The sequence below is a fragment of the Platichthys flesus genome, chromosome 1, assembly GCF_949316205.1.
Source record: "Platichthys flesus chromosome 1, fPlaFle2.1, whole genome shotgun sequence".
NCBI classification, from domain to species: domain Eukaryota; kingdom Metazoa; phylum Chordata; class Actinopteri; order Pleuronectiformes; family Pleuronectidae; genus Platichthys; species Platichthys flesus.
In genome coordinates, this window is record NC_084945.1 from 109,068 (window position 1) to 130,864 (window position 21,797).

The window sequence follows — 21,797 nt, forward strand, 5'->3', positions numbered from 1 at the left end:
TGTAACATTTATGTTACACTTAGTATTAATACTTTAAGATAAAAAAGAATGTAGAAATAAACTTTGTGCTGTGACGTAGTTACATACGTACGACACTCGTCTCTCCACCCTCAGTGCAATGCATGATGGTAGATATTGCTCGGTTAGTGAGCAGCGGTTGTTCCCTTCTTTTCGTGATGCATTGTGGGAAACGATGAGTGCACTACAAAGCTCTCTTTGGTTTGGCTGATCAGACGTTCAGTAGGAAACCAGGGAGAAGAGCTCACAATCAGACTCTGAACTGGGAGTAGTGGGATTCATCCAGATGTTTTGATCCGTTCTTTGTGTGACTGTCTCAGTTTAAATCAAAAATAGACCCGACACAGTTCTTTGAAGATCAATTCCTGTTAATGAGCAGTGAAAAGCTCCTGGAGTGTGAATGGCTCAAGCTCAGCGACACTCTGAAGCACTTGTGTGATGCATGCACGTAACTGAAAATACAATAAAGTAAAAATGAAGATTGCTGAACAGCTTCCACAGGCCCAGCCTGTTCCCTGTGTTTTGATTTATCAGTGAGTAATATATCTGTGCAGTGATAATATGTCGGGTGTTTTCTGGTCTGTGCTTCGTTCTTCTGAAATATTGTAAATTTGAAACTTTGACGAGCAGACGTGGTTTAAAATGTGGTTGTTTTGTTTCCCTCAACAAAACAAACCATTGGACCTTTTCAGTTTTCTGGCTCATGTTGTCTCTTTGAAATGTTTTGAGTATTTCTAACGTGTACAAATATTTGCCAGAATAAAACAGTAGAAACAGCCTGGACTGTTTTGTGTCTGTACAAGTCTGAAAAAGTGACAGATAAAAAATCATTCAGAGGAATTTAAAGCTTCATCATTCTTTGATCTTATGTTATGTGCTACAGCGCCATCTGCTGGGTGAGTGCAGTATGGTATATTTGTACAACTGACTGAAATCTGCTTCAATAAAATGTTGCCATTTTGGACAAAGAGATTTACATTATTTACTGAATCATGAGCCGACCTGATCAAACACCTCAATAAAATGTAATAAAAAAAATGATATTTAGAAAATCATATTTAAAAGATAGAGAAAAACCCAAAAGGAATTTTATTGAAAACCATTGAAAGAATTTCAAAGCAGGAAATAGATGCTTGAAAAGGAGGAATTGAAAATGTCCTCAGCATCGTATGTAGACGATGTCTCCTCGGATGCTTCCTGTGTTTCCTTCTGACGATTCTGTCGGTTTCTCAGACGAATCATCTTCTGCAGGTGAGGATGAAGCAGTGTTCAGAACGTGAGGGGCCACTAAGCCACAGAGCGAGGGCCGCCACGCTGTCCACACCTGTCAGTCACGTAGGGGGGAGCAGGGTAATGTGAGACACCCCCTGTATCTAGGCAACGGAACACATTTTAGGTCATGTGACCATTATGTTTTCAAGCCCCTCCCATTCCCTCCTGGCCATGAAGGAGAAGTTGGTGCTGGTGCCATTGACAGTTCTCAGTCGCTGTTAATACCAAACGTCCGACTTGGCTCTCGACTATGTGTTGTCCTCCAGTAGGTATTCACCACTGACTACTTCTTCTGTATGTCATCCATTTTGATCTACTAGCTAGCAGCAAGCCTACACCATCGCATCAGTGACGTCACTCTGAGCGAGCTGTGAGCAGGCGTTCACAGTAAAAGGGGTTCCATTGGCTGACTAGGGTTAGAACAGACACACTGGAAAACCCAACAACATAATGCTTCCAGCAACTGGCATAAAATCTCACTGGTATTTGTTGATACAAACCACAGCTCCACTAAATTCATTTAAAGATCGTTTTATTATTATTTACATAAATATTTCAGGTTGTTCAGGGTATTGAGTCCCACAATGACACAACAGAGCAGGTTGTGTGTGTGTGTTTCTACAGACTACACAGCAGGACGTCACTTCTTCTCCGGGGCGTCGACACCAGCCTCCAGTTTGGGAGCAGAGTCTTTGGGCTCTCGGTAGGCGGGGAACACCTCCCAGGGCGTGTTCAGGTCAAACTTTCTAAACTCCTGCGCCAGCTCCACGGGCTCGGCCACCACCCGCTTCACCTCGTCATCATAACGTACCTGCAGATGTCATTTATAGTTCAATGTTCTCATGGTTGATGAATTTCAAAGGGTTAGGGTTTTGAGGTCTTGTAGGAAAATGTAAAAACAGGAGACTATGTGAGAGGATTTTATTGTCGATATCTTGATGAATTTTAAAACATCACGATGTGAAGTGTTTCCTCTCAGACAGAGATAAATATCGTTAAGATACTGTGTGGAAATCCATAATCAACTCATCAAATATTCTTCACTACAAAAACTGAAGGATTTTCACAGAATGTGAAAAACCTGGATTCATTATAAGTGTTTATCCACAACTTCTATCCGTCTCACTGACATCCTCCTACATTCATCTTTTGAAGGAAACACATGAAATCACACGTGGATGAAGCTGATCGCTGTCACAGGTTGAACTCACCTCAACGTATCCCGACAGAGGAAAGTCCTTTCTGAAGGGATGTCCTTCGAAGCCGTAGTCTGTCAGAATGCGCCTCAGGTCTGGGTGGTTGGAGAAGAATACACCGAACATGTCCCACACCTGAAGACACACAAACACTCTTTCATTCATTCTGCTCAGCGTCAGCATGAACCCGATAGGACACTGAGATGTGAGACATTTTAATACAGAATGAGGATAAGACACTTTAAGTTGTCACACTGACGACCAGCAGCCAACCTTGTGACCTTTGACCACAAATGAACTACACAGTAAAAAGGTTGGCACATCCATCACTGTCTTCTGGATGAAAAATGAAGTCTCATGCTACTTCATTTTTACACTGAACATTACCGATGTCCTCAAGACCCTTTATCTCCCAATATGGGAATCAGGTATTTCCTCCTCTGCAGGCTGCCACTCACCTCCCTCTCATACCAGTTGGCGGCCTTGTGGACGGGCACTGCAGAGTCCACCGCCGACAACTCGTCCGTATACGTCTTGACTCGGATACGAGAGTTGTAACGCAGCGACAGCAGGTTGTACACAATCTGTAAACCAGCAGAGACACGGTTAGAAGGAAATGTGCACGTGCGTGTGCGTGTGCGTGTGTATTGAAACAAACTACCTCGAAGCGGTTCTGCCGTGTTGGGATGTCGACAGCAGTCAGGTCAATCATGTTCCGGTACTGGGCGTTGGTGTGGTCCCTGAGGAAGGTGAGCACGGGGATCACTCCATCAGGGTGAATCATCACCTCCAGCTCATTAAAACAGGTCACCTACACACAGAAAGATGGGGGGGGGACTATAAATGTCATCTTCTAACACTGTACGTGTATCATCAAATCACTGCAGTGAACGTGACTGATCCATCAGGCGCACAGAGCGACCTGGAGATCACGTATTAGAGATGAAGAAACTTTCCAAAGAACATCCCAGAGGAGCTGAGGACCCACTGATGTGAGGGAATCGGTCCGATGCTCTAGATAAATAAATACTGACGTGACAGTGGTGCAGGGTTCTCTGATGTGTGCACATGAATGGAAAGACGAGGAGGAAGAGAGGGTTCAGTGATGTGTGATCTCACACATTGTGTTATCCACACATTGTGTTATCCACACATTGTGTTATCCACACATTGTGTTATCCACAGCAGCAGCAGAGTATCAGTGTGTTGTCTTTATTAGTGACATCACTGCTGTCCCATGAAGTCGCTCTTCACCTCACTAACAAACACCTCGATGTCAGTGTCAGAAAGTTTCACTTCCTCTTCTCATCGCTTGATGCTGTCACTCCGTCAGGACTCACGGTGGAAGCCCATTGGTCAGCAGCATCATTTGATATTGATGAGGTGCTTTGCATTGACCACTTATGGTGTAAAGTGGGCGTGTGGAGGGCGGAGTTAGAGGCAGATCCACGTACAAACGTTTCCAGGTGGACTGTGATTTATGAAGCGAACATTGCGATCAGGTGAGCGTGTGCACGGTTGTGTAAATCTGAATCATCTTTTGCGTTCACCATTTCCGGCTTTTGTACGTACGTACGTACACTTTTAGTATGAATCCTACGCACTCTTTTATAAATGAGACCTCTGAAGATTCAAAAAAGTTAGGGGAGGGTTAGGGTTCGAACATGCTGACTTGAAGGACGAGCTATGGAAGTCTGGACAACACAAAAGCATCTTCCCCTTTCCATGGCTGTCACCAGGGTTAGGGAGACATAGGCAAAACAAAGTAGTGTTTTAAACCTCCATTAATTTAGATAAAGTAGTAGATGAACAGCAATAATTTACTAGTGCATTGACCAAATGCATCAAATAACTATGAAATTGACGCCTTTTCACCCTCAACTCTATAAAAACCTGCTGAATTCAGATTTATGTAAACAAGGTGACACCTCTTCTGCAGCACTGAAGTTCAAACACCACGTTAAGTCCTAATCTGCGGGAGCAGCTCTTCTGTCTGCAGTAGTGTGTGTTGTGTGTGTCCCTCTTCACAGTAGGGGTGCATCGACAAGTTACTCGACAATGATTGGTCGGTCACGTCACAGCGTGTGTTTCGTGCCGTGCAGCTGAACTTAACGTTGTTTTACCCGAGGTGCTGATGGAAGTAGCTGAGGAGTGAGCCCTCTCGCTTCCTTCCCATCTCTGAAAGTCGCGCCTGTGCAATAGCGACAAGACATGGACCAATGGCGAGGTCCGTTCCATCGCGTACCAGGAAGTCAATAGTTCAGGAGAAATTCCCAATTAACAGCCCGGAAAAAAACTACCTGCAAGACTTGTAGGGCGGAGCTGCTCCATGGATCAGGACACGAGCTTTAGAGGAGGAGGATTGACATCTTAACGGTAAAATAGCCTGTTAGGGTTAGACGTATATAGAGGATTCTAGAATCCATTACAAAAATATGCTTTAAACTTTTATTTAATGACTTTAAAAGCATTATGTTATCCTTTTGCCTGAAAGAGGTTTTTTTTTTTTTATATATAAAAATGATTTAGTCTGAAGAAGACTAGTTTCCCTGTCCTTTCTGTTAACAGGAAAAATGGAGACTGGATTTTTACTTGATTTTTAGCATCAGCACTTGGCCTGTTCTTGTTTCACAGGAAAAAGGGAAACTTCAATTTGAATTAATTTTTTTAATAGCACTTTGCCTGTCCTTGGTTTTAAAATGGACAAAAAAACTCGGAGTGAGGATGTGTCTTTTGTGTCTTCCACCTCCGACGCCTTCAATTTCTGCTGTGGAATTATTTTTCTCTCTTATAACTTCAACTTCTCTGTTCACGCCGCTCGCTTCATGACAAACCGATGTCCTTATATGGAGAAATAGAGGCGTGGCAGTTTGCTAATTGCAGTGAGTGGACACACGGCTGTCAATTTAGAAGATTCTAATTTTATGACACTTATGTTCTGTGGAGAGTAACAACATTTCAGCACACATGTGAGTGACAGAGGCCCAATATGCCTAAGTGATCAGAACTAAAGACACGTGCGTTCACACCACAGACTGAATACAAAGAGGTTCAGACCTGAACCACTTGTAATGACTCAGGACAGATGTCAACATCAGGTGTGAACGGAGTCTCCGACATTCTTACCTGGACCTGCTGGATGTATTTGGGCATCATCTCAGCCACATACTCTCCAAACGCTGCCAGCTGGCTGTGAGTGATGGCGTCCGAGGGCCTGGTGGTGGCTGCATGAAGCACAGAGGTCGATAAGAACAATGCAGCAGCTGCTCAACTTCTCTATTTCATACATTAAGAACACTATGGTCTGCTGGTCCGACCCTGATGACGATACATGAGAAGCATGAACAGGAGCTTCACCACATCAGTAGTTCAGCCATATTGTTTGACTTTGTACTCACGACTGGTTTCAGTGGTGGAGCTCTGAGGTCTGATCTGCTGCTGGAGACACGAACTCCTGACAACTGAGAGAAGAGCAGAAGACGATAGTTCACAATCAACCCTGAACCTAAATCAGCCCTGTAACTAAATCTATCCTGTAACTAAATCAACTCTGTAACTAAATCAACCCTGAACCTAAATCAACCCTGAACCTAAATCAGCCCTGTAACTAAATCAACTCTGTAACTAAATCAACCCTGAACCTAAATCAGCCCTGTAACTAAATCTATCCTGTAACTAAATTAACTCTGTAACTAAATCAACCCTGAACCTAAATCAACCCTGAACCTAAATCTATCCTGTAACTAAATCAACTCTGTAACTAAATCAACCCTGAACCTAAATCAGCCCTGTAACTAAATGAATCCTGTAACTAAATCAACTCTGTAACTAAATCAACCCTGAACCTAAATCAACCCTGAACCTAAATCTATCCTGTAACTAAATCAACTCTGTAACTAAATCAACCCTGAACCTAAATCAACCCTGAACCTAAATCAGCCCTGTAACTAAATCTATCCTGTAACTAAATCAACTCTGTAACTAAATCAACCCTGAACCTAAATCAGCCCTGTAACTAAATCTATCCTGTAACTAAATCAACTCTGTAACTAAATCAACCCTGAACCTAAATCAACCCTGAACCTAAATCAACCCTGAACCTAAATCTATCCTGTAACTAAATCAACTCTGTAACTAAATCAACCCTGAACCTAAATCAGCCCTGTAACTAAATGAATCCTGTAACTAAATCAACTCTGTAACTAAATCAACCCTGAACCTAAATCAGCCCTGTAACTAAATCTATCCTGTAACTAAATCAACTCTGTAACTAAATCAACCCTGAACCTAAATCAACCCTGAACCTAAATCAGCCCTGTAACTAAATCTATCCTGTAACTAAATCAACCCTGAACCTAAATCAACCCTGAACCTAAATCAACCCTGTAACTAAATCAACCCTGAACCTAAATCAACCCTGTAACTAAATCTATCCTTTAACTAAATCAACTCTGTAACTAAATCAACCCTGAACCTAAATCAACCCTGAACCTAAATCAGCCCTGTAACTAAATCTATCCTGTAACTAAATCTATCCTGTAACTAAATCAACCCTGAACCTAAATCAACCCTGAACCTAAATCAACCCTGTACCTAAATCAACCCTGTAACTAAATCTATCCTTTAACTAAATCAACTCTGTAACTAAAATCAACCCTGAACCCACTGAGCAGCAGAAGAAGCAGAGAAACAATAATCAAAACAAAGGCTCGATGATTCTGAATCGTTTCATATCCACAAAGATAAAAAGAGAAAAAGGATTTAAACTCATTAGTTAGAAAGAACAAGAGTCCATCCTCTGCAGGCTAGCGTTAGCGTTAGCTGTCATTAGCTCGAAGGTCAAACCGGAAACATCTGTCGATTGAAGCTGTGTCGGTTTCTTTTTCGATGCCGTGAAACAGACTCGATACAAATCGATCATTACTAACGAGATAAGGTTTCTGATCGACTTACTGTTCAAACTTCTTCCGAAGCCACCGCGGACAAACCGCATCAGCGACGCCGCCATGTTTGTTTGTCTCTGCAGGAACAAGTCGCTGTACGCGCACTTCCGCCCCCTGGTGGACGGAGGACGGATCTTAAACCCTCCATTGATCCGGTTTCTTTTAAAAACGTAATGTTAATATTTCTCTTCGTCAACACTGAACAGATTCTTTGGGTGGAACTCGTTTCCTCAGCTGCTTCCTTTTCTTCATATTTCTGACTGTTCACTTAGGGTTATTATCACTATTATTAATATGTGTTGCTATCAATAATAACATCTTTACACTCTTACTGTTTCCATTACAACTAGTCAGATCTGAAACCTGATGCTGTTCCTGCTCTCTCTCCTCCCCTCGTCTCTCTCTCCTCCTCCAGTTGGACAAGTCTTACCTCAGCGTCTGATTCAGTATTAAGTCTCTTTAGCAAACCCCCACCCCTCATCACTGATCTAATTAAAGCTACATCTATATTCTTCAAAGCTCCTCATTCAAACCCTTTGAGACATCACATTACATTAAGCACCATCTTGCATTTTTACTTCATGTTATTGATATGTTCATTCCAAGGCAGCTCGTGTCAAACAAACCCCCCAGATATTGAAACGTGTTTACCTGCTCTACTTGTTCCTCATAGCTCTTTAAACCAGCTGTGGGACTCCACCAGTACATTACATTACCTCAGCTATCAAGCATCTGTGTATTGCTGCTTCAAGCGGTGCTTCTGAGAGTATTCACTTCTTCTGGAATTATATTCAGTCCAAAAGGTTAACATAAATATGTTGTTTCCTTCAAAGAAACGTGTAGAAAAAGCTCAAGAAGCGATTAGAGGTGATGCCACAGTTACAGGAATCTGGCACCTCTACCAAACGGCAGCAGATAATCATTCTGTTGCTAGTTTGATCTACAGCAACATAGTGAGCTAGTCACTTCATACAGTGCCTCTTATTTTGAGGTTGTCAGTGCTGGACTCGATACTTTCAGCCTGGTCAGTGTTCTTATTCTAATCTAAATCCATACTCGATTATTAACCTTATTTCATAGGCTTAATAGAATTAGCTTTGCTGGTTGACAACACGTTGCTCGTGGTGATTTTAGTTTTTATTGATTTAGAGGTCTTTAACACCTACTAGCTCAAAATAAAGGCGCAGAAACACCATCAGTATGAATTCATCATAAATATTTATTCGACATATTTATTTTTGAAGTTATGAGGCATCAGAGGAAAAATAATGACTTGAAAGAAAAGGTTTTTTAATTTTCTCAGTAACCACATCACTGATATGATGACTGATATACGCAGTAAAACATCCTCATCTTGTGACACTTGTTACAACACAAACATTTTATTCTGAAAGTTGGACAGTAACAGCTCTGGAAGAGGACGACAGGTTGGGAGAAAAAAAATCACTTTGTTCTGAAATGTGAATAATCTGTTTCAGCTCCAGGTGATAGAACCAGAGAGTAGAGATGTTGTTAGTTTGGCGTTTTATGAAATGGGTTAAAAACGTAGAAACTATAATTTCTTCTCACTGACGTGTCGTGAAGTGAAATCAGCTATTTACCAATAAAAGTTTTGCGCATTGATTTCAAATAAATATTGGTTGTGTTTTAATCCTTCACATTAAGATGTGAAGGATTCATTCATTCACCAGCAGCTCGGTTTCATGTCTCTGGCTCCACTGACTCCAGCTGCAGGGAACACGATGGCGTCCACACGTGGCCCCCCGCTGTCAGCTGCACTGTTCACACACCTGCCGGTAGTACGTCTGCAGCACCTGCAGCTGAGCAGCACGCACCAGGACGTGGGGTCGAACCGCCATCAGCTTCCGACAGGCCTCTTCTGGAGTCCAGCAGTGTAACTGTGAGCAGGAAAACAATCAGGAAACCAGATCAAAGTGTTGGATCAAAACGTGTCAGTGTTTACATCCACACCGGGTCCCTGCAGTGTCAAAGCTTTTAGTCAGAAATATCAGAAAGCAGCTAAAATCATAAAACCAGATCAGGTTTGGTTCTCCTGCTTGAGGACGAGGGACAGAATTATTGTCCATCAATTTTCTAAACACATCAGTGTCAGCCGTCACCTTGGATCTCTAACATCCCCCCCATATACCTCAACAGTATACTAAGAGCTTTGATCAATCCTGCTACTGATCAGTCAGACATGTTCTTCAAATCAAAGTCACACCCTCGTTAACTATATTTTTACTACACACGAAATACTGTTTTAACTTTGACTTTAAAAAAAGTACATTATTTACTGCATTTTATATTATGTTGCATTTCACTGTAAAGATGCTTCTCTTTTGCCAGTTCAGTTGATCAACCATCTACAAGTTCGGGTCAGAGTGCCGCCGGCCCACAGTTCTGTACTGACCCTGATGAGGTAGGCGGCTGCCAGTGTGGCGCTGCGCGAGCGACCCGCCTTGCAGTGGATGTACACGCTGGTTCCCTGCTGTCGGTGCTGCAGGGCGAAGTCCACGCCTCGATGCAGGTTCTCCACACTGGGGACCCCGGTGAGGTCGACTGTGCTCAGCCTCAGCTGCTCCACGCCGGCTTCACGCCACTCCTTCACCCGGCGTCACCATCAGGGAGCATGGAAAGGACGACAGCCAGAGAGAGCCATGGTTAGAATCAGCCAGTGGCACGACACATTACAACGATTCAGCTCTGAACCACCTGATCTTATCTGACAAACACTAATCACAAAATATCAGAAAAGTAATAGACTGTGAAATTCACATTATTATAATGAACTTTATCACTTTTTCTTATCTACAAATGAGAAGACGAGTGAACTCACCTCAGCCGAGTTACAGAAATACTTGGTCTCATACTCCTCATTCATGGTGACGACTCCTCGGATATTTTCTGTTTGTACAAGCTGCAACACAACAACACACAACAACACACTCTGAACATCACACCTCCTGAAGTTTGAATAGTTTACAACCAGCAACTTGAATTCATTAAATCATCCTGAGAAAAACATTTTCCATTGTTTCTATTCGAAAAATACTGAAAAAAGTTGCTTTCCAAATCCCAAAGTCTCAAAGTGAAACAGCTTCATAAGAAAATATGAAAACTTTACAATAACATAATTCATAACATATTCAACGAGACTTCGAAAATGGCTTACAAATAAATTTAATAAAACACGTTTTGGCTCAAATGTAAACGTTTCGACTTCTCGTTGAATCAGCTTCTTTGCTTCTGAAGTAACTGGACTGAACCATTTGTGACATGAAAATATTTGAATATTTCTTCAAACTTAAATATAAACACGGTTTAATATTTATTTGGCAAAAATTCACAAGATTCCATAATTTACAAACTACAAACTAACAAACTACTTGATGCCCTGCAACTACTAATTCACCGGTCTGGAGCTCACCGGTCACCGGGCAGCTGCTCACTGGCTCACTCGTCGGGAGCTATGACCGGGACACACTCACCTGTGACGTCATGGATCTGAACGGAAGTGCTCCCACTATCACGGTCTCATCCACTCGGTCGAACCAGCGGCGGCTGGAAACTTTCTCCATCAGCAGATTGTAGCCTAACGTCGGGTAGAAGAGCAGCCGCGCCACCGCGGCGGACATGACGGAGCTTCGTGGAGAGGAAGTGCGTAAAGACTTAGTTGATCATGACGTCAGTCACCGAGTCTCTGAATGACACCTGAGTCGCAGGTGTCACACCAACAAGTGTCCGTCACTGGATACACTTCCTTTTCCGCTTGTGACGCAAGCTCCGGGGGAAATCCTTCAAAATACAAGCGTGACTTTTTTCTATTTGATTTATTTATTTCCTTTTTATTCAAGAATTGATGTGTTTGTTTTATTTATCAAAACAATTAAAATCATTAGAATTAAAATTAGGTGAAATTAGGTTATGTTACTCATATTTAAACCTTAAACACTTCATCATATTCTCACATCGGACGATAAGGAACCAGGCGGTGGCCACCTGATAAGAAGCAGCTTCAAACGGAGCAGAGACAGAAGTGTGTTGACTCGCTCTCTCAGGAACAGACATTTTCCTCTTGTTTTGGAGGGGCTGGATGTGATGAAGTGAAGCTTGTGAAACATTAAACTGATCGGATTTGACTGGATGAATGTATCTGTGCTTCAGTTTGAATACAATGCCGATCACAGTCCAGTGAGAGAATCATCGACTTCCATCAGGGGAATCACATGTTGATCGAGACAAGTTTTATTTTTCTCTTACAACTCAAACAAAAATAATTTGCCACCTCTTAAAGACAGTATTGTGGATTTTCATAGAACATTCTGACAGAAACCATCTTTAACAAACATTTATTACAACAGGAACTGAAATATATATATATACATACAGTTACATGCTCTTAGAAAATAGGGTTTAGGTTACTAGTGTTTTTTATTTACTTGATGCCCTGCAATATATATTTTTTAAAGTGCAATGTACTCATAATACATTTGGCCTGTGACCCCAGATTGCATAAGCTTAGAAAGCTTAACTTTCTTTTTTATGTTTTAAAAAATGTGCAGATTTTACATCTGGTAATAGAAAAACCCCAGAGAGAAATGAGTGTTAGTTTAAGTTATCATACAAACTTTAGTCCTCTAAAAGTGACTCTTGTCTATCACTGACTTAACACTAAATATATTATTACCTTCATTTACATATAAAATAGCTGATGGCAGTGAAAGGTAGTGATCATCTTCAACCAAACTTCATTGTACTGTGTTTGATTGATGCAGTCACATCAGAGTGGGGGGGTCAAAGGCTGCTGCCGGTGGAGTTCAGGATGTTGTGCTGGACCTTGGCGTCAGAGGCCTTGGACAGGTCTCGCTGTGGAAGCACAACAGACGTTAAATCAGTTTCCTTGTTTTATTCGTAACAATATGAGCAGGAGACAACATGTAGAAACAAAAAACTCATCCACATACAAGCTCTTTATCTGTTTCTGATCAAACTGTGACGGTGTTGTGACGCTTATCCTGGCTTACTTTGATAAGTCTGGCCTATTTGAGTGAGATATCCGTTCATAAATCTGTCTTAAAAGAATTCCTGCTCAGTATCAACGGAAACTTATTCTTTAGAGCTAGCCTGCTCCGAACCAGGAAAACGGTTGAGCTCTGTTCAGCTCTGTCTGAAACAATATCAGTGGAAACAAGTTGTTTCAAAGAAACGTTTGCCCAAAGTTTTAGTTATGCTTAAGCTCTTTTAGTAAAGCCTGGTTTATTAAGTCTGGATAGAACCAGCCTTGATTAGACCCGGCTAATTTGTGTTGTTGGAGCGGCCTAACCCTAACCCTAACCCTAATTCAAGCTGGACCTTTTCACTTAAACCAGGACTAGTTTAGCAAGATATATCACTATCAAGCAGCATTTTAATATCTGGTAGTGTTTAGACACGGAATAATACTTTCTGTGTGTCTTCAACTATCCAATGATTAAGGATATACAAAAATGACTTTTCACTTAAAGACCATCACCGCGATTACGTGCGGCTGTTGGGGTCCATCAAAAAAGTTTGGGTTAGGGTTAGGGTTAGGGTTAAGGGTTATCAAAGCAAATCAAAGGCTGAGCAATAAAAACATCATTCAAAACTCTATTTTAAGATGTGTGGAAAGCAGCACACGCTGTGTTTCTTTGCAGAGGATGTAGCTATTGTAAACCAAATTGACAGAATGAATTGATTTTTGTTTTATTTAGGGCCCGAGCACCAAATGGTGAGAGGACCTATTGAAACTGTAAGGATTATTTTCTCTTGTCCTAGAAAGCATGCTGTATCCATTATCGATTGACAACATAGACTGGTGACTGTACTTCTAGTCCACAGGAACAGAACTGTCTCGCTGGCAAGTGGCTAACGTTAGCAGTACTAGATCTCGCAGCACGATCTTTTAATGCAGGTTCAGTTGAATGAGACCCTGCCCTGTGCGACTTCCTCCATCACAGCAGAACGCAGAGGCTTGAGAAGCTTGACTTAATGCTTTCGTTTTACATTTAGAATGGAAATGCATTTGTTTGATTCAATATTCATGCTTTTGTTGTTCAATTACAAGAATCCATTAAAGTTCTACCAACAAATGGATTAAGTCAAAAATGTCATTTTAAAAATTTGTATTAGAAACGTTTGCATGCATGTCTGCTTATGACAAAACAAAATGTTTATATTTATGTCTATATATGACAAGGTAAATACAGTTTATATAATCACCCCAGTATTTCCAGTATATTCCCGTTAATTCCCATGGAATGTTTCCAGCTTTGAATATTCCTGTAATTTTGCAGCCCTCCTCCTATCACATTAACGTTCAGGAAGAAACCCAACGGCCTCAGCTCCCAGGACACAACGTGGAGAATCAAAGTGCTGCTGACCCTGTTCTCTTTGCTAACAGCTGCTGGTAAGATCAATTCTGAATTTGACAATGATACAGATGTTATGCTACAAAATGTTTACACTGACACGGGATTTGCATTTTCAGGTTAGTTCGTACAACAGAGAATAAAACGGAAACAGAACCAAAACTCTCAAGTGGACAGAGGTTGTTGATTAGTCAGCGTTTTTCCTGTATAGAGAATTGCCAGGCGACCGCCTCTCCGTGAAATGTTGTGTTGTCTCCCAACAAAAGTCTCGTACAGTAGAAACACTTATAGTGATCACTGTCCTGAGTGATCACTATAAAATAACTTGCTAGCTTTTGTAAGTCCCGGAACTTGAGAGAAAGGTAACAGCGCCACACACATCTCTCTCTTTTGCTGACACTAACACACACACACACACCATACATGCACGCACACACACAGACACACACACACAAAAGCACACACCTGGTATTAATCCGTCCTGAGAGATTCGATCACAAGTAGCCAGTGTTATGTACGTGTGCTCGCACCTGGTTTTAAACCTGAATGTCTCTCCTCTGATCAGATCTTTTTCCCTTGCTCAACCTTAACCCTACATGCAAATTAACTGAGTTTACAGATGTGTCCGATGTCACTGTGTGTGTGTGTGTCTGTGTGTGTGTTGAAACGAGCATGTAAGAGATAGGTAGAGACGAGTCAACAGTCTGAATGAATCCTGGGCAGCTGTGAAGAAAGAATTTACCAGTTTAAGGAAAGTGTGGATCATGATGTGTTGATCAGTGTTGATATCACAAAAAAGAGAAGATCAAATATGTCAGATTGTTGGTGAAACTGTTCAGAGACGTCCACTGAGGACGATGTCCTTTACATGTGGCCCAGGACGAGTCTTTTACATGATCACAGAATGTGGACACATGCGGCTCAGATAACCCTCTGAATGTGGTCTGGTCTGATCGGATCTATATCTGAGTGTGTTCACACCTGAACCTAGAGCTGTCCACTTGAAAACCACCTGTTAAGAGCAGGTGTGATGGGGCCAGTGTTATCGGACATGTGTATAAACTCACACTGGGTAAAAACCACATAATGTTACACAATGTATGGAGAGCAGGAGGAAATGGCGGGGCGCCCTCAGTTTGGCTCGGTTGATAGTGCACAGCGTCATCTGAGCTGGTGTAGACGTCTCTAATGAAGCACACACAAACACTAAAGCAATAATCGGTGGGAGTGTCAGTTGTCATGTAAATGTTCCTATTCAAGTCATTAATGGAAATCTGTCCTTTGATAACAGACATGCAGTTACGATAAGAGATTAGTGACCATCACACAGGATGTTTTAAAACTTCACACACACCTTGACTGAACAGATTCAATGTTGACCAAGTCCCTCTAAAACATAAATTGATATCATTAGCAATCAGAAACTTCCATCATAGACTTCAATGTGTTTTGGCACAGAAATGAGGAAATAGAAGCAGCGCAAAGAAATTAGAGACAAAAGTGTAAATTACCACAAACTCTGAATAGGTGCTGGCAACAGAAGCTAAGCTGAAGTTACGCTGTGGACTAGCGGGGGTCAGCAACGCACCACTCAGCGGGATCCCCTTCAACTGAGCCTCGTTTTCCTTGTTACAGCCCTGTAGTCTGGGATGGGGGGGCTTACCGCCTCCTGGTGTTCGTGCCGCTGGACACTAGACAACACAAAGCAGAGGAAACAGGTGAGACAAGTGGGACCTCCTAAACAACACGATACAGAAAAGTCTTTTCAGAGTTCAACACAAGACCAAAGGTATCAACTCTGGAAAATGTCCTGAAAATTGAGTCTATGCATTTTCTGTAGAGCTGCACCACATAAAGTAAATGCATCATCATTTTGATATCTCATGTGCGATATGCGAAGAATGGTGTTCCATGTGCCCTACATTCACGATCTGCGGTTAGATCCTGAATGATATAAAATCCTTAAAGACATTAAAGGATTTTGTAGCTTATTTAAATGCTGATTTGTTTGAAGTAACAATATCAACACTGATCTCCAAATAATGACCGATACTTTATCTTTCTTCAGAGCCGTGCATCCATCAGTTCTGAGGTTGTGAATTCTCACCCTGGGTTATGTTCATTACTGCTAGTGATTGCTCAAACTAAATGCTGAGCAGCAACACTAAGTCTTCCTCCTACTAACTTTTTTTTAATTACATTTTCATAACGCCTCTCAAGCGACCCAAGGACTCTGACTTGTTTTGTCTTTAATGTGAAACTCACCTTGTTTGCTGAGAGAGGTGGGCGGGGCACAGGGGAGCGACAGACAGTTCCACCATAGACGGAGCGCATGGTGCTGTTGGTGGTGGCACTAGAAACACTGGCAGTGGCATTAAACTGTTGACAGGGACAGAGGGGGTGTGTCAGCACTGACAGACATACATCACTGAATAAATGTGTATTGGATCAGTCAGAAAAACAACTAATAGAGCTCATAACCTTTCGTGATTTATTGTTTGGTGTGGTGGTGCCCAGGAATCTGCGTTTGGTCGGTGTTCGCACGGCTGTTCCATACAGCATGTCCTCCTCGGTCTGTTTGCTCTTCTTAAAATGCTGTTTAGAGTGTGTGAAGAAGTGTCAACAAATTTCTAAGGCAACGTATGTTTGAAATCTTTGATACAAATGTTCACCCTTTCTTCTTTCTCCTTTTCTTTCTCTAGTCGGTGCAGTTCCCACTGTTCCTCCACATACTGCAGAAACTTCTGTCCGTTTACCAGGAACTCCCGACCCTGTTCTCTCTCCCACGCATCCATCTGGGCTTTTAATTTCCTTTCAAGCTACAAAATACACACATTGTCAAATTCCTACGAAATGTGAGAAGATCTTTTGAGTCTGGACGATGATAACAGGTTCTTACCTTGGGCAGACTTTTATGCAGCTCAGACCTCTGCTTCTCCTCTTTGAGAAGATTCCCTCCTCTATTTGTGAATCTTGCCGGATCTGTGGCTTTTTTCTGATAACCAGAAAGATGAAGGAGAACCAATATGAGGCACTCTTCTCTAACTTGAACTGCTGCTTCATGTGAACATTTTGTCGTCTAAATTATTCCAGTGACTGTTGTGGCCTCCTCACCTCCAGCTCTTGGAAGAGTCTCCAGCTTTCTTCCCATTGTTGAACTCCATCAAAAAGCTCTTTGTGATCTTCATAATGCTGCTTCAAGCGCTGGATCTCAGCATCATGCAGATACAACAGCTCCTCAGTAAAATCCTCTACAACAATCGATTTCAGTTTGAACGTCAACACTGATACAAACTTAAGCATCATTTGATTTATAGTGGCTAAAAACAAGAGGTGAACCCACCACTAAAATATGGTGCAAAGGCCTGTCGCTGGGCAGTGCTGAAGAAGCACTTCTCCCAAATCACAGCCATCTCGGAGCGGATGTTCTCTGTGACGCTGCGGATGTTCAACAGCTTGAGCTCCTCCAGACGCTGAACTTCTGCTTGTAACTGAAACAGAAAACTCAAGTGTTGACGAAGAGTCCTGACGACCACAGCTGGTGTTTGACAAACCAATGAAGACCTAAAAGTCCTCTCACCGCCTCCAGGTTCTTCTTCTTGGCAGTGACCATATGCTCAGTGATGGCGCCTCGCTCCTCCTGAGGAACCTGCAGTCGCTCCCACAGCTGCTGGATCTTCTCTCTGTGCGTCTCACACATCGCCTCAGTCTCGGCCTTCTGTTCCTCCAGCTGCATCAAAATGGCAGAAAAGTGTCATCGTTTCGTAACTCTGCAGCTTGAAAGTGACCATGTTCACCGGGTTTGAAACCTTTAAACCAAGCGGAAATAGATCTGGAGAACCAACTGGAGAACCAGTTGAGCCCCAGCTGCTGCTGCTACAGAGCACTGGTCAACTCATTCTTTTGTTTTATTCATATTGAAGATATCTCGTTCAACACAACACACCTTACAAGTATGAAGCTCATAGTTCTCCAGATATGAGAGACATATCAGAGATTTCTCTCATTTCTATAAAACTAATATTATTTTTACCAACATAATGCATTCATTTAATATTCAGGAGTATAAAGCAATGACTCCAAAAATTATAATAAATCCCAACCTGGATAAACAGAAGGAAACGGATGGATTAACTTTAGAAATATTATTAACTAAAAATAAGACATTTTACAGAATCGCCTACAGAAGGTTGTAAAAGTATATTAAGACAAGAAATACTGTCTACAAAAAATGAGAGTAACCTGACAAAGGAGCAGCTTGAGTGCTGTAATATTGTCTCTGGACAGACAAAACGAGTCCTCGTCCTCACAGACCACGTCTTTCTCAAAACTGGTGTCAGGGATGCGGTCCAGCTCATCCATGTATGAGATGATCTGCTTCTTCAGGTCCATGAACTCAGCATGACGCCTTGCCTGGAAACATGACAGATTGAACTGTGACCTTTTCAGTTTCTGTGTCTACCATTCAGGATTGTATATGTATAATGTTCAGTCTAGCCTCTCATCACTTGGCCTGCAGAAAACCATGAGGTATCATCTATCATGAGGAAGTGTTCTCATCGTCTAGGTGGTCAACATGTTTCTATTTAGAAGAGGATGGTTGGTGAAATAAGAAAAGAGATGAATGATGTGGTGAATCCCAGTGAAGATTATCGTGTCCCTCAGCTGACTCATGAGACCTACATGTCAAACAACGAGCTCCCACCTTCTCTGCGCTCTGATCGGTGATGTGCTGGCAGAAGTTCTCCAGCTGCTCCGGTGACGGCACAGATTCTGGAGCGATGCCGTACGGCATGGAGCACAAGATGTCGCACAGCTCCTGTTCCTGCTCCAGCAGGTCCTTCAGCTGCTGCATCCTACGAGTCCTCTCCTTCGTCAGGGCCTCCACCTGCGTGCGGATGTTCTTCTCTTGCTGGAGCATGCTCACGCCCTCCTCCTCCTGAATATGCAGAGAACAAATTCACTTGCTGAGATGTTTTCTCCTTCTCAACCCTAACCCCCCCCTTACAGTTAGTAAAGCTGATCATCAGGATCAGAATTTGTATTTTATATTAACTTATGTTACAAATGGTTTCGGAATCAAAGGAACAGTAAGCAGGTTCATACTGTTTGAGACATATGAGACTTAATGATCCTTCTGTCATGGACGATCTGTAGTCGAGTGTGTAAATAAAGTTTAATTCACTGAAAACGTTGTGACCTCAAACACAAGCAGCTGAAGTTCCAGGCAGAGTTTCTCCATTTCTGTCCTGCACGTGTGAATGCTGCTGACGAGCCTCTTCTTCAGACACTCCTCTTCTTTGATCATCATTTCTAGTAAGCCCTGGTGGATATACATACAAGTTTTATATATAATACAGCAAAATGATGTGTTGATATCAAAATATCCAGCCAATGATCATTCTGGGGATCATGGATACAGATGTTTTAATGGGTTGTAATCACACACAGGGTAACCCTAGTGTTAGTGTCCTGGTGTTAGTATCACCAGGACATCGGGTGAAGCAGTAGTTGTGAGGAAGGAGAATCTTTGGACTTGTTCTGACGGCCTCTCACAGCAGAGCAGCTGCGCTGGGCTGAACTCACGTCTGTACTTACACTCAACTCAGCAGTGCAACATTTACAGGTTGTTTTTGTGCTTTAGAACGAAATCTCTGTGAAACAATCTTCAACATCATTTAAATGTTTACTCCAGAGAAGGGATCATCACATGAGCTACAGAAGGCCTGTGATTGGCTGGTACTGTCCCCACCCCAGGAAACAGTATGTGTTACCTGAATTATAACAGACCTGACCAATCGATTACAAAATTAGTTGTTATCGATTTGAAATAATTTGTTTTTGCAGCACTAACTTGAATGATGTGATATCTGTCATGATAATTATCGGTACCAATCAATATGAATTCTCATAGTGATAACATGTTTGCTGATAAGGTTCAGATCTCTTACAGACACCATATTGTCTGTGTGTTACCTTGATGTGGTTCTTAACCACATTAGTTCTCTGTAGTCTCTGGTCCTCCGGGATCCCAATCTCCTCCCAGATGTCCTTCAGGTGACACAGAGCTTTGTTCAGGCAGGACACCGCCTCTGCTGCCAGCACCTCACTGGGGAGACACACAACATCCACAGGACACATCAAAACAATATCAACACCAGTCGACTTGATTAACAGCTGACACACGATCCAGCGCACAACCAAACCTGTTTGATAAATAACCACCGCTGCTGGAATCAGATGTGGTCGTTCAGTAGAACAGTTAAAGTCCCCGTGTCAGTCATGGTCTTCAGAGGAAAGCGTCTCAAGCCTGGTCCTCTTTGATAAGGTGATGGCCAGTGAGTCTGTCACTGGACCGGCCTCACTAACATGTCACTAACTCATCGTTATCAACTAACGAGCCTCACTAACATGTCACTAACTCATCGTTATCAACTAACCAGCCTCGCTAACATATCACTAACTCATCGTTATCAACTAACCAGCCTCACTAACATGTCACTAACTCATTGTTATCAACTAACCAGCCTCACTAACATATCACTAACTCATTGTTATCAACTAACATGTCACTAACTCATCGTTATCAACTAACCAGCCTCACTAACATATCACTAACTCATCGTTATCAACTAACCAGCCTCACTAACATATCACTAACTCATTGTTATCAACTAACCAGCCTCACTAACATATCACTAACTCATTGTTATCAACTAACATGTCACTAACTCATCGTTATCAACTAACCAGCCTCACTAACATATCACTAACTCATTGTTATCAACTAACGCTTCACTAACATATCACTAACTCATTGTTATCAACTAACCAGCCTCACTAACATATCACTAACTCATTGTTATCAACTAACATGTCACTAACTCATCGTTATCAACTAACCAGCCTCACTAACATATCACTAACTCATTGTTATCAACTAACCAGCCTCACTAACATATCACTAACTCATTGTTATCAACTAACGAGCCTCACTAACATATCACTAACTCATCGTTATCAACTAACCAGCCTCACTAACATGTCACTAACTCATCGTTATCAACTAACGAGCCTCACTAACATATCACTAACTCATCGTTATCAACTAACCAGCCTCACTAACATATCACTAACTCATTGTTATCAACTAACCAGCCTCACTAACATATCACTAACTCATTGTTATCAACTAACATGTCACTAACTCATCGTTATCAACTAACATATCACTAACTCATTGTTATCAACTAACCAGCCTCACTAACATATCACTAACTCATCGTTACCAACTAACCAGCCTCACTAACATATCACTAACTCATTGTTATCAACTAACCAGCCTCACTAACATATCACTTACTCATTGTTATCAACTAACATGTCACTAACTCATCGTTATCAACTAACCAGCCTCACTAACATGTCACTAACTCATCGTTATCAACTAACCAGCCTCACTAACATGTCACTAACTCATCGTTATCAACTAACGAGCCTCACTAACATGTCACTAACTCATTGTTATCAACTAACCAGCCTCACTAACATATCACTAACTCATTGTTATCAATTAACATATCACTAACTCATCGTTATCAATTAACATATCACTAACTCATCGTTATCCACTAACCAGCCTCAACTGAACTCTCTGGGTTTACCTAACGTGGTTTAACTAACGTGGTTAAGTTAACATCATGACGTTACAGACACCGACTGTAAGAAAACAGTTTTACCTCTTTCTCATCGTTGCCCTCAGCTCGCGTCGTGGTCGAACTTGTGGGTGAACCTCGTGTAGTTGTGGGTTCTAGTTTAGTTCTGGTGAACTTTGGGTAGTTGTGGGTTCTAGTTAAGTTCTGGTTAAACTCGAACTCTGGGTTTATCGGTTAAAACAACTCACTAGTTTCTGACCAGCGAAGTTTCTCTTCATCCGTTGGTCTGTTGTTCAAACTCCGCGCCCTCTGCTCTGTGAT

General features: G+C 41.9%; 3 protein-coding genes across 5 annotated transcripts; all 3 read right to left on the bottom strand.

The window, feature by feature from the left end:
• Positions 1–1,805: 1,805 nt before the first annotated feature.
• On the bottom strand, positions 1,806–7,547 carry ndufs3 (NADH:ubiquinone oxidoreductase core subunit S3). The gene is made up of 7 exons (XM_062387382.1): positions 7,440–7,547; positions 5,885–5,947; positions 5,613–5,710; positions 3,148–3,297; positions 2,945–3,070; positions 2,502–2,621; positions 1,806–2,101 (listed from the first exon to the last, which is right to left on the bottom strand). Exons 1-7 carry the CDS (start codon positions 7,492–7,494, stop codon positions 1,931–1,933), a joined length of 783 nt encoding a protein of 260 aa, XP_062243366.1. The 5' UTR covers positions 7,495–7,547; the 3' UTR covers positions 1,806–1,930.
• A 1,081-nt stretch (positions 7,548–8,628) lies between these two features.
• Positions 8,629–11,188, bottom strand: ptpmt1 (protein tyrosine phosphatase mitochondrial 1). The gene is made up of 4 exons (XM_062388586.1): positions 10,921–11,188; positions 10,269–10,349; positions 9,843–10,034; positions 8,629–9,327 (listed from the first exon to the last, which is right to left on the bottom strand). Exons 1-4 carry the CDS (start codon positions 11,065–11,067, stop codon positions 9,199–9,201), a joined length of 549 nt encoding a protein of 182 aa, XP_062244570.1. The 5' UTR covers positions 11,068–11,188; the 3' UTR covers positions 8,629–9,198.
• A 577-nt stretch (positions 11,189–11,765) lies between these two features.
• On the bottom strand, positions 11,766–21,773 carry prc1b (protein regulator of cytokinesis 1b). Of its 3 annotated transcripts, XM_062391182.1 has the most exons (15): positions 21,561–21,773; positions 19,798–19,930; positions 19,022–19,144; positions 18,527–18,760; positions 18,064–18,234; positions 17,402–17,551; positions 17,165–17,312; positions 16,936–17,072; positions 16,721–16,816; positions 16,494–16,640; positions 16,303–16,416; positions 16,087–16,200; positions 15,333–15,512; positions 15,176–15,210; positions 11,766–12,298 (listed from the first exon to the last, which is right to left on the bottom strand). In XM_062391182.1, the coding sequence occupies exons 1-15, from the start codon at positions 21,569–21,571 to the stop codon at positions 12,250–12,252; spliced, it is 1,842 nt and encodes a 613-aa protein (XP_062247166.1). In that variant the 5' UTR covers positions 21,572–21,773; the 3' UTR covers positions 11,766–12,249. The 3 variants fall into 3 exon arrangements, with proteins under 3 accessions (XP_062247166.1, XP_062246523.1, XP_062245717.1); XM_062390539.1 differs by lacking the exon at positions 15,176–15,210 and having other exon boundaries at positions 15,410–15,512; XM_062389733.1 differs by lacking the exon at positions 15,176–15,210.
• Positions 21,774–21,797: the final 24 nt, after the last annotated feature.

Excerpts from the sequence above, each read along its gene's own strand:
- ptpmt1 (XM_062388586.1), bottom strand. The coding sequence starts at position 11,067 with ATGTCCGCCGCGGTGGCGCGGCTGCTCTTCTACCCGACGTTAGGCTAC. Across the intron at positions 10,035-10,268 it reads ATTTCTGTAACTCGGCTGAG|GAGTGGCGTGAAGCCGGCGT; the intron begins GTGAGTTCACTC and ends CGCCGGGTGAAG. Across the intron at positions 9,328-9,842 it reads CAGCCGCCTACCTCATCAGG|TTACACTGCTGGACTCCAGA; the intron begins GTCAGTACAGAA and ends TCCTGCTCACAG.
- ndufs3 (XM_062387382.1), bottom strand. The coding sequence starts at position 7,494 with ATGGCGGCGTCGCTGATGCGGTTTGTCCGCGGTGGCTTCGGAAGAAGT. Across the intron at positions 5,711-5,884 it reads CTCCACCACTGAAACCAGTC|CCACCACCAGGCCCTCGGAC; the intron begins GTGAGTACAAAG and ends TGCTTCATGCAG. Across the intron at positions 3,298-5,612 it reads AATACATCCAGCAGGTCCAG|GTGACCTGTTTTAATGAGCT; the intron begins GTAAGAATGTCG and ends TTCTGTGTGTAG.
- prc1b (XM_062391182.1), bottom strand. Across the intron at positions 19,145-19,797 it reads TGGTTAAGAACCACATCAAG|GGCTTACTAGAAATGATGAT; the intron begins GTAACACACAGA and ends TATATCCACCAG. Across the intron at positions 16,201-16,302 it reads CAAACAATAAATCACGAAAG|TTTAATGCCACTGCCAGTGT; the intron begins GTTATGAGCTCT and ends CCCTGTCAACAG.